This window comes from Sturnus vulgaris, chromosome 16 (assembly GCF_052056855.1).
Source record: "Sturnus vulgaris isolate bStuVul1 chromosome 16, bStuVul1.hap1, whole genome shotgun sequence".
Lineage (NCBI taxonomy): Eukaryota > Metazoa > Chordata > Aves > Passeriformes > Sturnidae > Sturnus > Sturnus vulgaris.
Window position 1 is genome coordinate 7,935,270 of NC_142258.1, and position 20,658 is coordinate 7,955,927.

Below are 20,658 nucleotides of genomic sequence, written 5' to 3' on the forward strand. Positions count from 1 at the left end.
ATTTTCCATCCCCTGAGTTTGTCAGAATGATTAGCTGGGAGCTGTTTAAGTGAATCCCATGAAATGTGGCACTCAACCAAGGAACCACAATCACCTGTGCAAATGTGTATCACTGAGGTGTCCAGCTCTGTTACTGACACCCTCACAGCATTAGCCTTTGCTATACAAAATATCCCACCTGGCAAAAATTATCCTGGAGATCTGTGAAAAGGAGAAAGGAAAAAAGCTAATAGGCCTCCAGAGTGACTTATAGAAGGATGAAGGTAAGTTACAGCTTGTTCTCATCAAAAATAGCTAAAAATCCATATTAGTTATGGAATCATAGAACCATCAAGGCTGGAAGAAACCTTTGAGATCATCTAGTCCAACTGTCAAAGACAAATCTGCCAGCACAAAGGCGAGTGTGTTTCTTCATTTGCTTTTTTGAGTCATTCAGTGCAATAAGGAAGTTGCTGTGCTTTAATTCCATGTCCCTGTATTTCACAACAATTCCCCTTAAGATATACCTTTCACCTCTGCTGGTAACACAGATTACAAATGTGTACATCTAAATTACTTTGAGAACTTTTCTTTTTATCAACAACATTTTATGGTTTTATTATGAAAGCGGATTACCCACATAGACTCTTATTGCTAGCAAAACAATGTGAAAATAAAATACCTGAGCTGATGACACACAGCTAACACAAAGTACATGCTCATTTGTGTCTGATTCAGCATTCTGAAGCCTAATATTGACTCATTTTAAAAACTACTGCAGAAAGTGCCTGAAGAATGTTTAAGAAATCTGGTTGTCTTTTAAACATCAGTAGAATAAAGAAAGGCTAGAAATTTTTTTTTCCCCACCACAAGGCTTTTGAGACTTCTGAAGGTTTCATTTCCTTATTTGTCACACATGCTGTTATTTTCACACAAAAGGCAAGAAATGTTACAAGAAATAAGTCTCTCTGAGACATTTACTACGAGTTCACACAAAACCCACCCTCGCTCTCAGATGGGAAAAATGATTCAGCATCTACTGACTTTACTCGCTCCAGTTCACACCGAGTTTTCACATGCAAGAGTAAAGCTGTGTTGTTTCCACTGCAGCCTGCGTTACTGGATCCAGTCACAGAACAAGCTGGGAGTTCGGGCTTGTGACCTAATGAGAGTTGACCAAGTATCGGAGTTTTTACAGCACCCAACACCAGGACGGGCAGTTAATACTGACGGGAGGCATTGAAACAAAACTTATTTCCAAGCCACACGTTGGTGAGAGATGCCCAGAACACCCCCAGCCCCTCACCTGGGGCGCATGAGCCCCTTCTAGTGGAGAGGGCAGGCTGGTGGCAGGAGCCTTTACCCCGGCCGTGTACCTTCACGGAAAGTTGAAAACAAGTCTGGGGTAAGAGGAACAGAAAGACTGATGTCCCAAAGTGCCATCCTGTTGGCTGGGGGCGCCCCCGGCGGGCGTGGGCCGGGGAGAGGCGGCCCCGGGGCAGCCTCACCCCGCCCGCCAGCCCCGCTCCCTGCAGCCGCCGCCCCACGGGCCCGCCGCGCCCGGAAACGGCAGCAGCGGCGCGGGGCTGCGGCTTCCCCGCAGACATGAGCGGGCTGGGGGCCGCCGCGGGGCCGGACTGGCAGCTGGACAGAGGCGGTGAGGCCGCGGGACGGGCGGCAGCACCGGCGGCGGGCCCCGCAGGTGGCGGGGGGATGGAGGGACGGGACGGGAGCGGAGGGAGCGGCGCTGCCCCCGCCTCGCCCCTCGCAGCGCTGCGGGGTCCCGGCTGCCCTGGTGCGGCGACCCCCGACCCGCAGCCCCTGTGTCTCCCTCGCAGGGCTCTCTGTCCTCGCCGAGGAGCCGTACGGCGCCGCACCTGTGGATTTCCTGCAGCAGCTGCCCAGCTATCAGTCGGCGCGGAGGCGCCGTGGGGGCACCCAGGAGCGCCGGCCGGCCCAGCTGGGCACCGCCGGCAGCCGCGGGACCACGGCCCGGGTGCTGCTGCAGGAGAGAGACGAACGGACTCATCGCCCTGCCAGAGAGCACCCCAAATGCATGGCGGAGAAGAGAATAATAAGGTTAATCTTCTTTCTTTCTTGGTTTGTTTTTTTTAAAATGACTGTTTCCTAAACACAACTCAGGTGCGCTGGAAAGCTGAAGCAGAACTGAGTTTGGCTCTATGTGTTTCACCCTGTGGTATGTGATTCTGACAAGAAGGTGCCCGAGTGCTCTTTGTTAGCACGAGGGAGTTGCTGGCTGGGGTAGAAGTAGGTTGAATTGGAAGAAATAAGTCAAAACTGGGAATTACCTGTAGTAAAAACCCGCATTTCTCACTGTTTTCCGTTTTGGTTTTTTGTTACTTTTTTTTTCTCGGGGTTTTGTGCTTTCAAGGGTCACTGTGGGTTATCTGCATGAACACTCCCCTCTTCCCCGCTCGCTGCTATGCAAGTACTGCTGCTCTTGAGTCTGCTTAGCTGTTCCTACACAATGCCGTGTGCTCTCTCTGCTGTGGCTCTGTACAGTTGATAGGAAGCTTCCCAGGACCTTTGCTTCTTTTTATCTTCTCCCCCCGCCCCATTCCTTTTTAAATGACTCTTTCCTGTGCGCTGTTTCTGCCCCCCGGTGGTAAACCCCCGGAGGGAGGGATTGCAAAGACCTTGCCTTGCCCTGCCTGAATTTTAGTGCTTGTTATTTCATGTCTCACTCTGCTGGGCTGAAAGCTGCTTTGAGGACAGAGGACACAGGATGTGGTTTTGTACTGTCAGAAAGCAGCTGCACCTTTAAATCAGGTACATTGCAGTTCTAGTTATGAACCAGGAGAGAACTGGAAGTACAATTAATGTCTGGTACTCCAGATAGAACAAGAGCTACTCTATTGTAAGAGCAATGGCAAACAGCCTGAGCCTGGAGTTTAACTCTATAGCCTGTACACAAGAAACAGTAGCAGGAAAGTGCTCAATAGCTTGAATTTTTGCTTGAAGTTGGGTATCTAAAGTTCAGTTCTTCAAGAAAAAGGAACTGGAGGGAGGAATGGAGTTGCAGTGTCCCAGGCTTGTTTACACATGTTAGCACTGAGAGATTCTGGTGGGGCTTCTTGGAGCTTCTACAGATCAGTGATCTGCATTTGCGCAGAGCTGCCTGCACAAAGTGCTCGGCATAAGCTGAGAGCTGAACACTCAACTTCTGTAACTCAGATGAATATGCAGCCCACGCTTCTATTTAAAATGCAAACTGAACACGGGCCAGATAGTTCTGCAGAATTTGAAACACTGCAAACTGCAGCCTGTAGTTTCCACAGAATGAAATCTCTTGAGAGGAGCTGTATTTGCTCTTAAAGCTGAGGTCATCTGCTGCCTGTTTGATTGTTTGTATAGGTTTCATTTGACTTCCTGCCAAAATGCTGGAAGGATGAGGAAACAGGCAACACAGAGCACACATGGCAGTGCATCACTTGGGCACATGAGAAGGGTTGAGTACAAGTCTTTTCAAACTGAAACCTTGGTACCCCAGCACCGTGTCCTCATGGGTACTTATTTAACTTCTGCCTTTCTTCAGTGGCATCAGAGGCTGGAACAGAATTTGCTGCATACAAGTCCATTTTCAAGCTATGTTTCTGTAAAGTTTTGTCTGGTTTTGAGGTTTCGTAAAAGAAACAATAAAATGAAAACTCTGAGCCATTCAGAGTTCTCCTTGATGCTGTTGCTGACCAGGCATCAATTGTTAAAATGCAAATGTATTCATATAGTATGAAAATCCATAAGTGAGTGGTTAAAAGTTACAGACAGTGGCTCATTCTCATAGTTTGTTTGCAGCTAGTTATTAGAATAGTGCATCCCCAGAGGTGTTGGCAAAAAATATTTTCTCAAATTCATTGAATTGGCACTTTCCAGCAAATTTTTCAAAAAGCTATTGTTGTCAATTGTTGGGGTTTTTTTTTCTCCAAGAGTGGTGAGTGTTTTTCATGAGAGGGCTTGCCCTATTTGAATTAAGTTGATGTTGCCATTACCAGCGGGATCAGATGGGGAGAGTTTTTGTGTGTGTTACTTTGGCTATCCCTTGAAGGCTGCAGGCAGGCTCCATCCTGTTAAGCCCTGTTACATGGAGTGAAAAATTATTTCTTGTGCTCAGTAACTATTTCTGGATTCTTAGGAACTCTCAGCAGGCTGATACAGAACATTTATCTAGATGGAAGAAGTGGAGAAGAACTAGCAGTAAATCATTGAAAAAAGCACTCAGTGAAATCAAAGGCTTGTCATCTTACCTGGTGCTTTGGCGACATGATATTCACAACATAGAAGGTATTTCTTGTCTGATGTCCATTTCTCCTCTGGAAAGTTACTTCTGTTATTGGCAGTTTTACCTGTGTGAGCATAGTTTCAGATATAACTACATGTGTTTAAGAAGTTACTTTCTTCCCTTATTATTGCTGAATGTAAAATCCATGATATGGTAGAAGGAAATATGTTGGAAAAAATCATTAATATGTCCACCCTGCATTTCAGTTATATTGCTAAAACTCCATAGTACTTAAAACTAGCTTTAACAATGTTTCTTCAGTCCAGTGAAACTGATTTTATTAATTTGCTCTCTCTGTATTTTCAATGGTTTCATAATCTTAATTATTGGCACATGTTTCTTTTATTCCCAGGGAAATTTGGTACTGGCATCCAGTCCTACTTCTCCTTCCTGCGCTTTCTGGTCCTGCTGAACTTTATAATTTTTATCCTGATGTTCAGTTTTGTTACTCTTCCCACCATAATTTCTAAATATGGAATATTCAACAGTACCGTTGCTTACTTTTCTCCAAAGAACATAGGTAAACATTGTCTCTATGTACAGCTATTGTAAGATTCCCCCCTCCCATCAGCTTCTTTTCCACCTCCCAGAAAAAAAAAGGAAAGCCTTTTTATAAGAGTGTGACATGTTTGAATTAACGTGATCTTGCAGTTTAGTGGGCATTACCATTTGAGTGACTTTTCATACCTTTCTTTTGACAGAGAGTATCTGCACAATTTATGAACCTAGTGGTAATAAGGGACTTGTTTACTTCTATACTTACCTCAAAGATTTCCTCAGTGGCACTGTAAGTAATTAGTTGTTTGGTTGTTTTTTTTTAATTAAGTGTCTCAAATAGCATTTAAAATGTAAAAAAAAAAATTACTTATGAAATGAAGCTTTGATAATTTTGAAAAATAGGAAGGCATATGCATCACTGGGGTCTGTTATCTCTGAGAAGGGCAGTTTCCAAACTGACTTTTACTGACCACAAGGCCTGGCTGGTCACGTGCTGCAGCCTGTGACTCTCCTCCCCAGCTGCTGTCCCTTATTATTCTGGAGCACACTGCCTATTGTGCTGTCTGTGTAGGGTCCCAGTGTCTGTGTCCTACAGCTCTTTGACTGGAGAGGGGAGGGATTTTAAGCACACAGTGCCTGCATTACAATTTGGTGGAGGCAACGGCAGTATTTAGACTTGAAGCTTGCTGGGGGCCCTAATTTTAAATTTACAAAACAATTGCTTAATGCCAGGTTGAATTTAATGAGACAGTTGTTGCTGCTGTTACAAATTCTATTTCAACTTCATTTTCACAGGGATTCCTTGAAGTGACAAGTTTGTTTTATGGCTATTACTCAATAGATGCTGTATGGATCAGTATGATGACGTACAACTTGCCACTTGCATACCTGCTGGCTACATTTGCCTATCTTGCCTTAAGTTTCCTCTGGATAATAAAGAGGTAAAGATGGTGGTGTTGTTTATTTACTGGTACTTGTTGCACAGTTTACATTGTATTCCTGCTTGAAGGGGACATACTGTGTTCTAGAGCTGTCCATGTGGAAATGGGGAGTCTTTTGCTTAAGGATGCAGTGCCACAGTAGCCTTTGGTATGCTTGGGAAAAAGAAAACAATTTGAAGTATCAGTTTTTCATATGTGTGCATGTCTATAAGTAAAAGCCCCTCAACTGTACTGAATTTGTTGGAAGATTTTCTTTAGGTTTTTTTGGTTGAGTTTTATTTGTGCCATCTCAGCTTCCTTTGCTGTGTCTGGGTGACGTGAGAAAGTGTGACTGTGTTGAAGTGCAGGTGGGAATAACCTGTATCAGTCAGGGTCAGCTGCTGCAGAATCTCACACCGAAAGTGTCCTAGACACTGGCTGGTACTAAGCAAAGGTGACAGTTTGCTCATAGAGAGGGTCATTTAGTCTTTGATCAGTCAGATTTCTTGTGTGTGTTTTTCCTGTGTATAAAATACATCTTCTCCTTAATTTTTCTCTAGGTCTGTGGAAGGCTTTAAGCACAATTTAGTGCATGATGCAGACCCGTTTCAGAGTTACTGTAACAAAGTCTTTGCAGGCTGGGACTTCTGCATCACAGATCCAAATGCAGCCCGGCTGAAATATCGCAGCTTGCAATACGAGCTCCAGGTGAGTAACTTCTGTCTTTTTGTGATTTCATACAGCTTAGATGGCTAAAAAAAGAGAGATGTGTGTAATTTTGCAGATAAGGAAATAAAGTTTAGAAGGATTGAAGTACCTCGTTTTGGGGGTGCAGCCCACATCCTCTTGCATGCTTTCTAGGTAGCTGGAGTAGTGGTGCAACGTGAGAAGAATTGGCACGGATGTTGTTGGCCCTTCCCCCATGCACTGGGGACCCACGCCAGCCTGTTAGCTTGTCTTATCTGCCTCTTCCTCACACTCCAGTCCTGCTTCCTGTGTTAGTTCTGCATAGTCCAACAGGAAAAGCTGTCCCAGCTGTAGGCAAAACCCTGCAGGGATTAGTTTGAGTGTCCTGGGGTTTAAACATGCAGTGCAGTAAGCAGTAGTTTGGGGGGAAATAAAATCCAGATGGTGCTCTTTGTACTGTTTGAGATTATTGTTGCAGTAAGAAGATACAGAAAGATTTTCACTAGGCGTCTTTGGCACACATGCACATACAAAATGCTGATGCAGCTATAGATTTCCCGAATCATAAAGCTCTGAAAAGAGTCTGAAAGGCTCTTTTGGTAAAACAAGAACCTTCTTTTTGCTCTCTGAAAACAGAGATTTCTGTGAAAAAATTACCTTTGAGGAGATGCTTCCACTTCAAACCACAAAGTGGTAATTACAGATTTCATAAATTACAGTGAGTTGCTTTCTGCACTAGTGAAATTCATCTTTTTTCACCATAGAATCAGAATCTCCTTCACTTGCTACACTTTTGCCTCCAGAACACACATCTTAGAAGAACTAGTTTAGAATTTAGAACTAGAATATTACTGTTTGATGGACATAAGCCATCAGAAAATACACTCATATGGGTGTTATGTGGGTTTGCCCAGGTTAAATTGTCTTCACAGGAGATACTGTATTTTCATATCAGTCATGATGAAATACACCAAGTTTACATGACAAGCTGCTCAAGACTGTATTTCCGTCTTTCAGTGCCATCCCCCAATTTTCCTTCACAGAGTAGAAGGAATTTTGAGCCATAGTGGTTACCTGCAGAAATAATGAGATGAGTGACTGGTTTACCCATTTCAGAGTTTAGTATCAAGCTGATATCAGTCTCTCAACAAACAGGCAAACTGTCTATCCTCAAGGAAATGTGGTATTGGTACAGTAGAGACAAGAGGATTGCAGGACACTTGTCTTTGGCTACCGAACCCTCAGCTTGAGGAGGCTGAGCACCCAAGGGCTTCCATTCCTGCATGGGCCTCTTTTGTCAAATAAAAGACACTCAGCTCTGTGTGCTTGGGCAGGAGCTGGTGTGACTCTCCTAGAAAAGGCTACACATTTGCACTTCTCAGGGGTAGAAGACATGGTGTTAAGTGTTGTATGCTGCACCAAAAAAACTACATCTCTTTTTTTCTTTTCTTTGTAGACAGACTTGCAGGAGGAAAAACTGAAGCAAAAAATAGCTGAGAGGACAATGAAAGAAAAGATATGCATCTACTCTCTGAGAGTATTTATAAATATAATTGTCATTGCAATTTTATCAGGATGCTTTTACTCTATTTATGGAGTAACTGTCTTCTCTCAAGAAAACTCCAATGTGAGTATAAGAAATGACACTAGGACAGATTTGGTGAAAGCTGGTGATTACAGCAAGAGGAACTATTGTGAAAGAGTCAAGTATCTTAATATAGCACCTTTCATGCAGGCATCTGAAAATGCTTTCTACAGACGTACAATTTTTTTTAGTAGATGAGAGCAGGCCAAAAAAGCCTCCCCAGTAATGTCTCCCGTTGCTGCAGAGGCTTCAGTGTTGATTGCCTTGGAGCTGACAAGAAGAGCAGCCCTCACTACCCTTCCCTTATAACTATGCTCAGCTCACTGTGATCTGCTGGGTCTGGGCAGTGAACTGGCTGGGAGAACTGAGCTGCTTAAATCAAACTTCATCATGATCAGTTTCACATGATCTGGTTCATTGTCAACTGCAAAAATGCACTTCAGGGGAAGGCAGAGTGAAGATTGTGATCTGTTTTGTGGCTTGATTTACCTCTGTATGGGGAAACAGGAAGGCTTTGAACACAGGGCAGTTTTCAGAAGCAAAGGTTCTTGCGTCACAAGCAGAAAGAATCAGATTGGGCGAGTTCCACCACCAGCAGGACAAGCAGATGGAAAGAGTGGTTCAGAAGCAGAACAAAGCAGACAAGCTTCTGGTTGTGACACCTTTACAAAAGCAATTGACTTCTCTGTAGGACCCCAGGGTTTGATTTGTCTGGTAGAAACAGGGACCACAATTTTTCTCTCCACTGTATAAGTTGCTGGTGTGATGGACTTAGCTGTTCACAAGGGAAGTTGTGCTCATGGTGGACCTAACTCTGAACTTCTGTAAACTGCCAGGATTGCACAGACAGAAGCAGGACATGGGGGCTAAATGAGTTTGTGTCAAAGGTATTATTTGAGGGCAGAGAAGAGGACTACACAACACTGAATAACTTCAAGAGCAACTTCACTTGCTGTGGGCTTTAAGTAGAAGGGTTGATATCTTGTCCTTGTCTTAATGAGCAGTTAGAGGAGCTTGTCAGGATGGTAGGAAAGTCAGGGGAGCTGCTTGGCATCAGTAAGAATAAATTGAAAAGTGTCTGCACTTGGAATAGTTGTAGAACCTGATAGCCTTAGTGCTGGTTAGCAACAGTCAGACAAAAACCTTGGTGAGCTGAACCTCTGTAAACAGAAGCTTTGAGGAAGCACAGAATTGTTCTCACCTGGAAGGGGAGGGAGTTCCTGGTAAAGAGAGCTGGAGAAAACAAGGGTGTGTAGCAGCAAACTGCAGAGAGAGCAATGATCAGGCTTGTATAAAGAATAAAGATTTGTTTTCTGTGAAACTTGCTTGTCTAGAGGTATTCAGAATCAGCCCTGGGTTTGCCATTCATGTTATACCTGGTGTTGATTCCTGTTGCCTGGTGCAAATGTCAGTGGACGATGTAGACAGAGTAGAAGGTGCTGGACAAGGCAGGTTGGTGTGTAGCTGGAGACAGCACACTCAGGAAGGTGTGCTGCTCTGGGCATTATGTTTCTCTCATCTCTTCTTCTGCAGAACGCTGACAATGCTGACTCCCCAGCGAATCTCTTAGTGCAGTATTTGCCTTCCATAGTGATCACACTGGCCAACTTCATTGGTCCTCTGAGCTTCTCATTTCTGATTAGATTTGAAGAGTATACACCAGCCTTTGAAATCAAGCTGACACTCTTGAGGTAAATATGTTTTCATTGCTGCCTTGGATGTTTCAACAACTTGTTCCTGGTAGGCTATATGTATTGTAAACATTGAAACATCAAGAAGCAGAGAGGTTGGCACTGGAAACCAAGGAGGCATTGTTTGGCCAATGTTTAGTTGGAAACTTTAAATCTGGGAACAATCTGTTTTGATGACAGTGCAGTGCAATCATCTCAGTGTCCAAGTTTTTCTCTTGGTCCTATTTAGCTGTGTGGTCTGGATATCTTCAACTTGAAAAGTCAGTAGAGAACTTGTGGCTGCTGAGCTGTGGATTCACTGCTTTGCATGCAGCAGTTCCCTGAATGAGCAACACTGTGTGTACAGCAGTGACTGAAGCACAGCTTTGCTCAAGGCAGAAGTTAAAAGTTTTGAGGTAAAAGATCCTTCAGTGTAAGAGCTGGTGTTTGGCAGCTTAAGGCAGTAAGATCTGGATTGAAACACCTGAACTTTGCAAGTCCATGCGTTGTATTTCTGATTTGGCCAAGTGCCTCAGAAGGCCTGAAGCTACATGAAATGGAAATACTGTACACAGAACTGTACCTTAGGGAATTGCAACCCATTGCAGCATCAAGATCTGCAGCTGAAATGACTAATCTAGAAACCGTCCTGAGAAAAGAAACAAGGGACTGTAGCCTAAAGCTGGGAAGTTGAAAAGCAATTTTAACTTACTGCTAAGGAAAGAAATGTGTTTATTATCTGGCTGGCTGGCTTGTTAAAGGTCTGCGTGACCCTTTTCTATTTTAAGGCTTCTTTGGACTCGTGTACAAGGTGAGCCAGGTGTTAACATGGCTATTTTTTGGCATGTTTGGCATGTTTGGAGTTTTGCCTTTCTTCCAGGTGTGTCTTCTTGCGGTTGGCCAATATTGGCGTTCTCTTGTTCTCACTGTGGAGTCAGATCTCCAACTGTGGTAGTGACAAGTGTGAACCCTGTGGATACAATTACAAACTCTATCCTGTAAGTAGATTTATCTTGGTCTTTAATCATCTGAGCTTGTGAACAGAGATTTGTTTTCCATGAGAGTTGCTTGTCTAGAGGTGTTCAGTATCAGCCCTGGGGTTCTGTTCATGCTATACCTGGTGTTGATTCTCACTGCTCAGTGAAAACCAGCACAGTTGTTACACATATATCCTTTGTTTGTGTAAAACTCTGAGTAGAATTAATGCAATGGCAGATGATTCCTTAGCACAGACTTTCTGTCCACCATGAGGATTGTCTGAGGTAGCTGTGTTTTGGAGACATTGTGCTACTGCCTTTTGCAGCATGAAGGCAAATGGGTTTTCCTCAAAAGAAAAAAAAAAACCAAAACCAAATTAAATACAACAACAAAAAAAACCAAAAAACCCCAGTCACCCAAACCAAACACACCCAACCACACCCTCCTGCCCCACTTCACAGAAAAACCCCAAAATCAAAAAAAAAAAAAAGTGAAAAGCTTGGCACGGGAACTTTGAAACACTTGAATATTTTAGAAATTTGAGTTAATAGCATTTGAATTTCATGCTGTTAACTGAGACTGTTATTGCTTTACTGATAGACAGAGTTTTCACTTGTTTATTTAGACTGCTAATCTTGTTTTTCTTGACTTGTTTTTATAGTGCTGGGAATCTGATGTTGGGCAGGAAATGTACAAACTGATGATATTTGATTTTATTGTAATTCTTGCTGTGGCCCTGTTTGTGGACTTCCCCAGAAAGTATGTATCTCTGCTTTTTAAACATATTTTTACAAATGATATATGAAACACATTTTCTTTTTTCTGCTTTAAATTCTCCATATTTCTAACCAAATTACCGGTTTTAAAATAAAGCATAAATATATTTCTGGTGGTTCGAGCTCCCATTGGCTATTCAGATGGCTGTATATGTTTTGATATTTGTGAGCTTTTTTCTTCAGACATTTTCTGTTATGTTGTCTAATGCTTAAATGCTAAGTTCGGTGTGTTTCAAATGTGTTAGAATGCATGTAAAACTCCACAACTTCAATTTAGGACTAACAATATTCTTGGTTTCAGGTTGTTAGTTACTCATTGCTCTTGCAAGCTCATTCAGTGGTTTGGACATAAGGAATTTGAAATTTCTGACAATGTCCTGGAAATCATTTATGGGCAGACTATTTGCTGGATTGGAACCTTCTTTTCACCACTCCTCCCTGCAATAGCAACGATAAAATACTTCATCATTTTCTATGTTAAAAAGGTAATGAAGGCATGTGGTTGATAAAGGACTGAGTACATCTCTGTGGTTTTTGTAATGCAGGAATGTAGATATGCAGATGATCTAAAACCAGCAAAAAACTCTAAAACCACCTGTGGATGCAGTGGATGGAATGAGCCAATGATATTCCATTCTCAGTTTGGTTTTGTGCTTTTAACAGAAGATAGAATTTTGCTTTGATATCAAGCAAAGTCACATTACAATTACTACTTCTCAAATTATTTGTCTTTTTTTTAAAGAAAAGCATTTTATGTAACAAAGCTAGTTTAATAATACTTCCCTGCAGTAATCTATTTACTAGTAACACAGCTTAGAATTGGACAAAATTTTGCAAAACTGCTAAAAATTTGGGAGCAAAATGGAAAATCCAAGCTGGGTTGGATGTTTGTGTGATTTCTCACTCTCTGAAGTTTTGCTCAGTGACCACACAGCTCCTTCTGTGCAGCCAATTCTTGCAGATACTTTAGGTCTTGCAGTAGGGGATGTATCCAGGGAAGATGTGGCAGAACAAAGCCAAGGGCAGTGCCATGGATCATACACCAAATGGCTGTGTCCACACTCTGTGCAAGTGAGGTCCTCTGGATCAAATTCTTACACAAATTAGGAGACATTGACTTATATCAAAATGTGAGGCAATCTTGTCTTAGTGCTTCTCAGGCCATGCACATCAAAGGAGGTGTTTGTGTGGTAGCTGATGGCATGTTTGAGAATGGAAGATCAGTTGCTGGGGGAAGTATATTTGGGTGTGTATCCATATGGATGTGCTGGTAACAGTTTTACTCACCTTCCCTCTTCAGATTGTTTTGATACACACACGCAAACCTGCAGCGAGGCCTATAAGGGCATCAAGCTCCAACTTTTTCTTCCTGGTGGTGTTGTTGATTGGGCTCCTCTTGGCTTTTGTCCCTCTGGGAGTCAGCATAGCATAGTAAGTGACAATTTTAAGTTCTGTGAAGTTGACATTTATTCTAAGGTCAGTTCTGTAAAAGCAGACACACAACTTTAGAATGATTAATGGAATAAAATATATAGGGTGTAACACATAAACTTATAACTTAGTTCATATAAACAAGAATTAGTTTTACAGACAAATAGGACACTTACTGCATCACTAAACTGGTGCTTGGATTGGGCTGGATTATTTTATCTTTACGTTTTGGTGTAACGTCTTTCTATTCTGCTTCTTTGACAGTATCCCCTCTTCCAAGGCATGTGGGCTGTTCAGGAATTTTAGAACTTCGTGGGAAGTTATTCCAAATACAATTCTTCAGTTTCCAACAGGTCTGCAGCAGATCTTTTTTGGCATAGCATCAGAAGCCTTTGCAGTGCCTTTTTTTGTGATCCTTTGGTGAGTACTGTGGAGATTTGATTCATTTAAACAGCTTTATTTCTTTGCTTAATGAACTCATACCAAGCATCCATTAGACCAGATTTTCCATTTGCAGTCAAAAGCATCAGCCCTTATGCCTTTGCCCATGTGTTCACACTCATCAGTTTTGTTCTATTTCCTCTTACACATCCCATATTCAACAGTGTCCTCAAAAATGTTAACTGTGAGTCCTCTGCAAATTAGTACTGTAAGCCTTGTGATCACAATTCCTATCTACAAACCCTAGTCTGAAAAAACAAATAAAACTCTCCAAACAGTCACTCTGTAAGAAGAAATTCAATGTAGAATCATATAATTTTTAAGGTTGGATGTCATCTGTAGAGAGAATCTAACCCAGCTCTCCTTTTCAAAACAAGGTCAAGTAGAGCAGGAACTATACCCAGTTAGATTTTTAATATCTCCAAAGATACAGAGACTCCACAACACTCTTCCAATGTCTGGTCAGTCTTCCAATAAAAAGGGTTTTTTTTCCTTAAGTTTAAATGGAGTTTTTTTTGCATTTCAGTTTAACTAAACTGCTAGCAAATTTTGGAGCCTTATTACCTGATGTTTTCTAAAACATCTATGCTTGAAAAAACATGTGGCTTATTTTGGACTCCACCTAGCCCTTTCTTCTGTAGCCCTTCCATTTGTTTATACGTTGTCCTGAACCTTCTTATTATGTACATTGGAAATCTCAAGTCTTCCCTTTTTGCTTGTTGTTTACAGCATTGTTATGTTCTATGTTATTGCCTTGGCTCGAGCCCACAAACGAGTGGTTGAACAGCTGAGAGAACAACTGGTTTTGGTAAGATCTCACCCAACACTTTACTGACACAATGCAGAGAACTTTAGGGGTACAGACATGAGGCATGCACAGGAATATTGGTTTTCATAGTCTCCTGAATATTTTGTGTTTGCTACAGGCAGCAAAGAATGTTTTACAAATTACCCAGGAAAAATAACCAAAGCATTGTGGTATTTCTCAGTGGAGTTGATTTTCTTGGGTACCAGCTGCAACTGCAAGAAGGTCTGGTTATATCAGGCAACACACATACAGGAGATCTGCCCCGAGAAGCTGTGTCCCTGTTTTTCATCAGTTGCCTTGTTTAAATCCACTTACCTGCATGTTTTCTGCCAAAGAAGAACCTGAATCCCGTGTTTCCTGTCTCCTTCACCATCTTGCACAACCTCCACTTCTGTTTCCTTCTCTGCTCTCACAAACAGGCACCCAACTCTCTACCCTTCCTTCCAGGCTGTATTTCTACTGCATCTTTCCTGGTCTTGTTCTTGAGTGTAGGCCCAGAACTGCTTGAGCAGGTACTGCAAGTGGAACAATTCACCACTGATGAGCCCTTTGGAGAAGGGTGCCAGTGCAGAAATGCTGCTTTGTGGCCATCAAAAGCCACTTCCAGGTTTGGCAGCATTCGTAAGCTGGGATCTGACAAACTGCTGGAGTCAGAACTCAGCCTCAGTAATGAGACTTCTCACTTTCTTATGAAATAGCCCATTTCTTGATATGTGTTTCTTTTAGATATGGCATTTAACAACCTGTGTGCAGAAAAATACTACTGGGGGACATTTTTGAGGAGTGAGGCATTTAGGAACAAAAGCCTTCCTGCTTTTTGATGGGTTCACAAATCAGTTGCCAATTCTTAAAATTCTTCCATGCTTATTTTCATTTGCTTGCTCCTGTTCAACTTCCTGGAAGCATGGTTTTAAATTTTGATGCGTGTGAGATGTTTTTACTAGGCTCAATGCAGAGCTGTTAATGTGTGACAATGAGGTGAGATAAATGAAATCAAGGCCATTGTAAACTTGAAATTGTTCAGGCAGTTGAGAGAGTGCTGTGCGAGTACAGTGTGGTGAGTGCACCTATTTCTAATTAAGAAAGAAACTGTTGTAAATTACTTGTATTAACACTGTTCATGTGGAGCATACTTGTTATTCTGTCTTTCCAGGAGAGTCGTGACAAGATGTTCCTTATCAGAAAGATAGCAGAAGCTCAGAGGTACCCTTGAAAACCACGCAAGCCAAAAGAACTTGACTTCCTGAAACTCCCAGAACAAGATAACTGCAGAAGCATTTGCAGCTTCTAAAAACTGAGAAGCTGACTGGCACCCTGGGACTATGGTCTAAGTGGTCTGAACCTTTCTTGATTAAGCTAGTGGTGCTTAAGGTTTCCAAAACTTGGAAATTCAGCTGATTTATACTGTGTTAGAGCTGTTCAAAAAAGGATACTTTAATGCTGATACAGCTTCAGGGTTGTTGGGATTTGTTACATCCCTATTTTTTCAGGGAGTTTGGGTAAAATATGATCAGAACTGAAACTCTTTTGTACTGTTTTTACAAATTATGCTATAAGAATCACATTAGAGGGGAAAGGTATGGTTTTACATGTTTTCAATGCCTTTCATTTGCTTTGGTTTTAAAAAAGAAGTATGTATGGAAGTATTTTGAAATAGTGCATAGGAAAAGAAAATATGGAATGGGTTTGAAACCAGTTTTTAAAATACTTTTAGAGGTGAGGGTTTGCTATCTGTGCTGCTCTGAAGCAGCAAGAGCAGTTGAACACAGATAACTGGTCACAAAATGGTTCAGAGAAAACAAGCTGATAAAAAAAGAGCTTTGAATAAACACTGGGAGTAGGAAGAAGCCAGCAGGCACAGCACTGCTGGGGCACCAGCCTTGCTGCTGTGGAGGGCCCTTTCTTGTTGTTTGTTTTTTTTTTTAATGTTTTAAGTCATTATTATTTGTGTTTTATTCTTGTATGAAAATCTTGACTACTGTTCTATGTGTTCTAAAATGTGAATATTTCAGTTAAATTATTGGTTGGCAACACTGTGTGTCAGTACCCCTTAATTTCACATCTCCTCTCTTACCTCAACCGCTGGGCCCATGTGTGTCAGAGAACCTACAGTGTGTCCCTGTAGGCCACTAATGCAGTCCTTTATTTAACGATTGTGGTTAGGGATTTTCTGTACAAAACTACGTTTATTGTTTGAAATGTGCATTAGTCCCCTCTTAGCTAATGTAAGACACTATCCTTTTTATGTAATGTTTAGGAATGTTTTCTGTGCTCATTTGAAAGAAATGACCAATAAACGGTATTTTTTTACCCCACCGCCTCCCGCCGCTCGCTCTGTGGCTGAGGGGGCCGCGCCCTCAGCGCTCCCGCTGCGCTTCCCGCCGCGCCCGCCAGGGGCCGCCCTCGTTCCCATGGCAACCGGGACGCGGGCTTTGATTGACAGTCGCGCTGTCCAGTGCGGCGGCGGCGCGGGGCCAATCGGAATGGCGGAATGGCGGCGCGCGGTGATGACGTAAGCCCAGCGCGATGGCGGCGGCCGCGGCTCTGGCTGTGCGGTGCTCGCTCTTGCAGCGCCGGCCCTTCCGCTGCGGGCCGGGTACGGGCTCGGCTCCGCTCCCTGCCTGCCTCTCAGGCCTCTGCGCCGCCGCCCGGGGCGGCCTCAGGCAGTTCGGCTCCGCGGGTGGGAGCGTGCACCTGCCCGTCCCGGACGGGGAGCGGGCGGCGGCGGAGCTCGCGTCACCTTTGTGTCTCTGACAGGTCTGCGGCCTGTGCCCGGCGGGGGGGCTTCCCTCAGGCTGTGCAGCACGCGGCTGGCGCAGGAGGGCCTCAACAAGCCCGTCATAGACCGCATCATCCGCGTGGACCATGCGGGGGAGTACGGGGCGAACCGCATCTATGCGGGGCAAATGGCCGTGCTGGGCAGGTCCAGCGTGGGGCCCATCATCCAGGTGAGCGATCCCCGTGGTTCTGGTTAATTTGAATTTGACTAACAGCGGCCGGGTGATGCTGGAACATCGTAGCATTCATGGCAGGATTATTGTCCAGCTCTTCCTAAGCACTTTCAAACGTGCGGATTTATAAACAGTGGTGGGAGTACTCGGTAAGCGAGTTACCAATGCTACAGTTACTGTGGTGTTGTCCTATTTTGCAAATGTTTCTATGTTACCTTCTTATAACTATCCTCGTCTGTCCTTTTTATAAGGATCTGCACCTGCCTTTCTGCACCATTTCTTCTCTGTGGTGTAACAGTATTGCCCCAGCTATCACATCATATGTGGCCTGACCTGTTCTTGTTTTTATTAATTTTATTAGAAATGTTTACCTCTTGTGGTTTTATGCTTCTCTGTGACCTGGCTCTTTTGCAGCAAATGTGGAATCAAGAAAAAGACCACCTGAAAAAGTTCAATGAGCTCATGGTTGCATATAGAGTTCGACCTACTGTTCTACTGCCTTTCTGGAATGTAGCAGGTTTTGTTTTAGGTGAGTTCGTATAATTACTGTTGTTTTGTGAAGTCTTCAATTGTGTTAAATTATTTCTTTTGCATCAGATTTCATTGTATTCATGTATCTGGTACCCCAATCCTAGGGGCTGGCAGTGCTTTACTTGGAAGGAAGGGTGCAATGGCTTGCACAGTGGCTGTGGAGGAGAGTATATCAGAGCACTACAACAACCAGATCCGAACTCTAATAGAAGAGGATCCAGAAAAGTACAAAGAACTATTGCAGGTATTTAACTATGACTTAGTTTTAGCATATTGATTGAATTATCCAATGTGATTTAGTCTTTTAAAATAATATGCTTTTAGAATTTACAGTGAATCTTTTTGTTCTGTCACTTAGAATGCTGAAGTCAACAGAAACTATTGAAATAAAAGGATGGTTTATCCTTCAGCAGCACTAAATTGATCAAGCACCAAAATTAATACATATGATGAATTATCTTCAGCATGCTTTCAGTAATGCAGTGGAAGTGGAAGTGGAAGAATTATGCTTTAAGTTTGATTAATTTTAATTGAAAAGAAGGGTCTAGAGGGAAACAAAAGGAGGAAATATTGATTGCACAGTAGCTGTGTTGCCCTTCTCTGAAGGCATTCAACTACCTTCACATGCTCCTTAAGCTGTAGGGCCCAGAGCTGCACACAGTGCTCAGGGTGAGCTCGAGATGACCCCTTCTCCAGCCCCTCTGCCCATGCTGTGTTTGATACTCCCCAGGGTGGGGTTTGCCCTCCTGGCACTGCTGCCAGCCAGCACCTTGTTCATGTGCTAGTCCTGGATGTTCTCAGAGTGTGCAAGGAGCTGATGTTTGTCAGCTCTATGAGAAAATAATTTCCCAAGCATTTTAGGTATCAAATTGGGACACATTTGTGTAAGGTGGTTGTGGGAGATGGAGCTGTTTCTACAGACAGCATGTGGAACTGGTTCATTTTGAGCCTTGCTGGCTACCAGTGTGTTCAATTGTGCATAATGTAACATGTAGCAAAGTCTGATTATTCCAATGTATCCTATTGTTGCAGAAATTGTATCTGAAGTAACCAGGGTTGTGCTGAGATGCACCAGAGAAATATCACCCCTGAAGATAGTGATGTAATCAAATAGATAGAGGTGGCACAAAATAGAAAAATCCAGGCAGTGAGTTTATTCACAGTGCCAGTATGAGGAGAGCTAGCAAGGACACCAAAAGCAATGCAAGCCTGTTAGGCAGAGACAATGCCCGAGTGTCTGTGAGTGCTGAGCTCTCCATTAAGCAATCCTGGTCATCTGCAGGCATCTCAGGAGAAAATCCTCTGAACCTTCTTGTCCTGGCTGAAAAATTACAAGACAATTGTTCTTTGGAGTAGGCTAGAATGGACAAAAGCCTGGTTGGTTTACACCCTTACTGATTGGCAAGGCAGAGACTTTAATTCCTGTATTCAAATTGTCAGAATAATGTGGAGGTGAGAAACTAGTCAGTGTTAGAAGTTACCATGACTATAGAGTTTTTTGAAACAGTGAAAAAGATAGAAATATATTAATTAAACAGCAACCTGAACTTAAAGACTTCTTTGGAGACCACTAGAAGAACTTCAGGTTAGGGGAATGCTGTCAATAATTCCCTTCTTGCTGAACTGGAGGTTCATATCTTTGAGAAGTTTTTAAGAGACCCTGGCTTGCTGTGGTGCACACAGTGGACAATAGCATCTAGTTTTGTGTACTGGCTGCCCTGATTTCTCTGTAAAGTAGGCTCAGTAACTGCTGTTTTTAAAGGTAATAAAGCAATTCCGGGATGAGGAGCAGGAGCACCACGACATTGGGCTTGAGCACGATGCAGAAGCTGTGAGTAGAATGTTGACCAATTGATGCTGTCAGTGAGCATGTTGATGTGCTGCTCTTACCTTCCTTACTTAGAGATATGGTTCTTTGAGAAGGAGAAAATAAGGCTCTGATACTCTTTCCCAAAGATACATGTAAGAATCTTCTTCATGTTAGAACTTTCATTTTTCTGGAACAGAACTGACTCTGTTGAAATTAATATCAAGCGTTAAAGTGTTTTGATTTTTTTCCTAAGAGGTGTCCTCTGCAAATTTTTAGATTTTCTTTTATTTTCAGTTTAAATTAAATGTTTTTGAAGTCAGGCTAATAAGTGCTATCATCTTATTAGGAAGTGTGAAATACTGAACTAAATTCTGTGCTCCCTTGGATACTCTATGGAGAATGTGTGACTTCTCTCCTATTTTTTCTCTTGGCTTACATTTGTGGAGAAATGGAAGTATTCTGAAAAGTTAATAAATTTTAATTTAGTTTTCTCTAGGATATATTAGACTGCAACTATAGGTGGGGTTTTCTTGGCTTGCATGTGTTTTTACTTTGATTTTTTTTTAATAGTGCTTACCATTCCTTGTCACAATCTGATTCAAGCAAAGCACTTCAGTAGATGTATTTAATCTTTTATTCTTTTTACAGACACCAGCTTATTCTGTTTTGAAGACAGCCATACAACTTGGATGCAAAGCTGCAATATTTTTATCAGAAAGAATTTAGTTATATTTTCCATAATAATTGTGGTAATAAATTATGACATAAAAGCATATGGAAATTGTGGACGACTCAGCTGTTTTATTCAGTCTTTTAAATTTTTCTGCACTAAGCACTTTTTCTTGCACTAAGCATCCTTTGTCACATTAAGTCCCCATTTTAAAAGTATCTGTAATAAAAGTCAGTTGAGCTCAATGTGAATAAAGGTGGCAGAATTGAGTCTGTGTGAACTAGACCTCCCTATTCAGAGACAGTTCACAAGGTGGCAGCAAAATATGTATACACATGGTTTATATATACAATACTGTGTATGGATACATACACATAAAAATGATAAACATATTCAGTTGCCTTCAAATTTATGTGACTTGAAATAAGCTGGAGCAGCTCATTTTAAAATAGTTAATACTGAAAAAGAAGAATATTTTTTCTGTTTTCAAACTGAGTGAAGTAATAGTAAGTATTTATTTTCAGTCCATCTTGAATAAAAATCGGTGTTATAAGATTAGTTTTACATAAAGACTTCTTTGTATTTTGGGGTGGGCTTTTTTTCAGGCACAGTTCCAAATTCTTTAA

General features: G+C 42.3%; 2 protein-coding genes across 2 annotated transcripts; both read left to right on the forward strand.

Annotated features, from left to right (window-relative positions):
* Positions 1 to 1,521: 1,521 nt before the first annotated feature.
* TMC7 (transmembrane channel like 7) lies at positions 1,522 to 16,385 on the forward strand. Its single transcript, XM_014868864.2, has 16 exons — positions 1,522 to 1,636; positions 1,818 to 2,058; positions 4,130 to 4,278; positions 4,629 to 4,796; positions 4,978 to 5,063; positions 5,570 to 5,715; positions 6,255 to 6,402; positions 7,838 to 8,008; positions 9,500 to 9,657; positions 10,517 to 10,634; positions 11,276 to 11,373; positions 11,692 to 11,875; positions 12,691 to 12,821; positions 13,086 to 13,241; positions 13,992 to 14,070; positions 15,224 to 16,385. The coding sequence occupies exons 1-16, from the start codon at positions 1,585 to 1,587 to the stop codon at positions 15,281 to 15,283; spliced, it is 2,145 nt and encodes a 714-aa protein (XP_014724350.2). The 5' UTR covers positions 1,522 to 1,584; the 3' UTR covers positions 15,284 to 16,385.
* A 182-nt stretch (positions 16,386 to 16,567) lies between these two features.
* COQ7 (coenzyme Q7, hydroxylase) lies at positions 16,568 to 20,143 on the forward strand. Its single transcript, XM_014868851.2, has 6 exons — positions 16,568 to 16,666; positions 16,828 to 17,018; positions 17,436 to 17,550; positions 17,657 to 17,796; positions 19,315 to 19,383; positions 20,011 to 20,143. Exons 1-6 carry the CDS (start codon positions 16,597 to 16,599, stop codon positions 20,086 to 20,088), a joined length of 663 nt encoding a protein of 220 aa, XP_014724337.2. The 5' UTR covers positions 16,568 to 16,596; the 3' UTR covers positions 20,089 to 20,143.
* Positions 20,144 to 20,658: the final 515 nt, after the last annotated feature.

Excerpts from the sequence above, each read along its gene's own strand:
- TMC7 (XM_014868864.2), top strand. The coding sequence starts at position 1,585 with ATGAGCGGGCTGGGGGCCGCCGCGGGGCCGGACTGGCAGCTGGACAGA. Across the intron at positions 1,637-1,817 it reads CTGGCAGCTGGACAGAGGCG|GGCTCTCTGTCCTCGCCGAG; the intron begins GTGAGGCCGCGG and ends TCTCCCTCGCAG. Across the intron at positions 12,822-13,085 it reads CTGGGAGTCAGCATAGCATA|TATCCCCTCTTCCAAGGCAT; the intron begins GTAAGTGACAAT and ends CTTCTTTGACAG.
- COQ7 (XM_014868851.2), top strand. The coding sequence starts at position 16,597 with ATGGCGGCGGCCGCGGCTCTGGCTGTGCGGTGCTCGCTCTTGCAGCGC. Across the intron at positions 17,551-17,656 it reads TGTAGCAGGTTTTGTTTTAG|GGGCTGGCAGTGCTTTACTT; the intron begins GTGAGTTCGTAT and ends CCCCAATCCTAG. Across the intron at positions 19,384-20,010 it reads TTGAGCACGATGCAGAAGCT|ACACCAGCTTATTCTGTTTT; the intron begins GTGAGTAGAATG and ends TTCTTTTTACAG.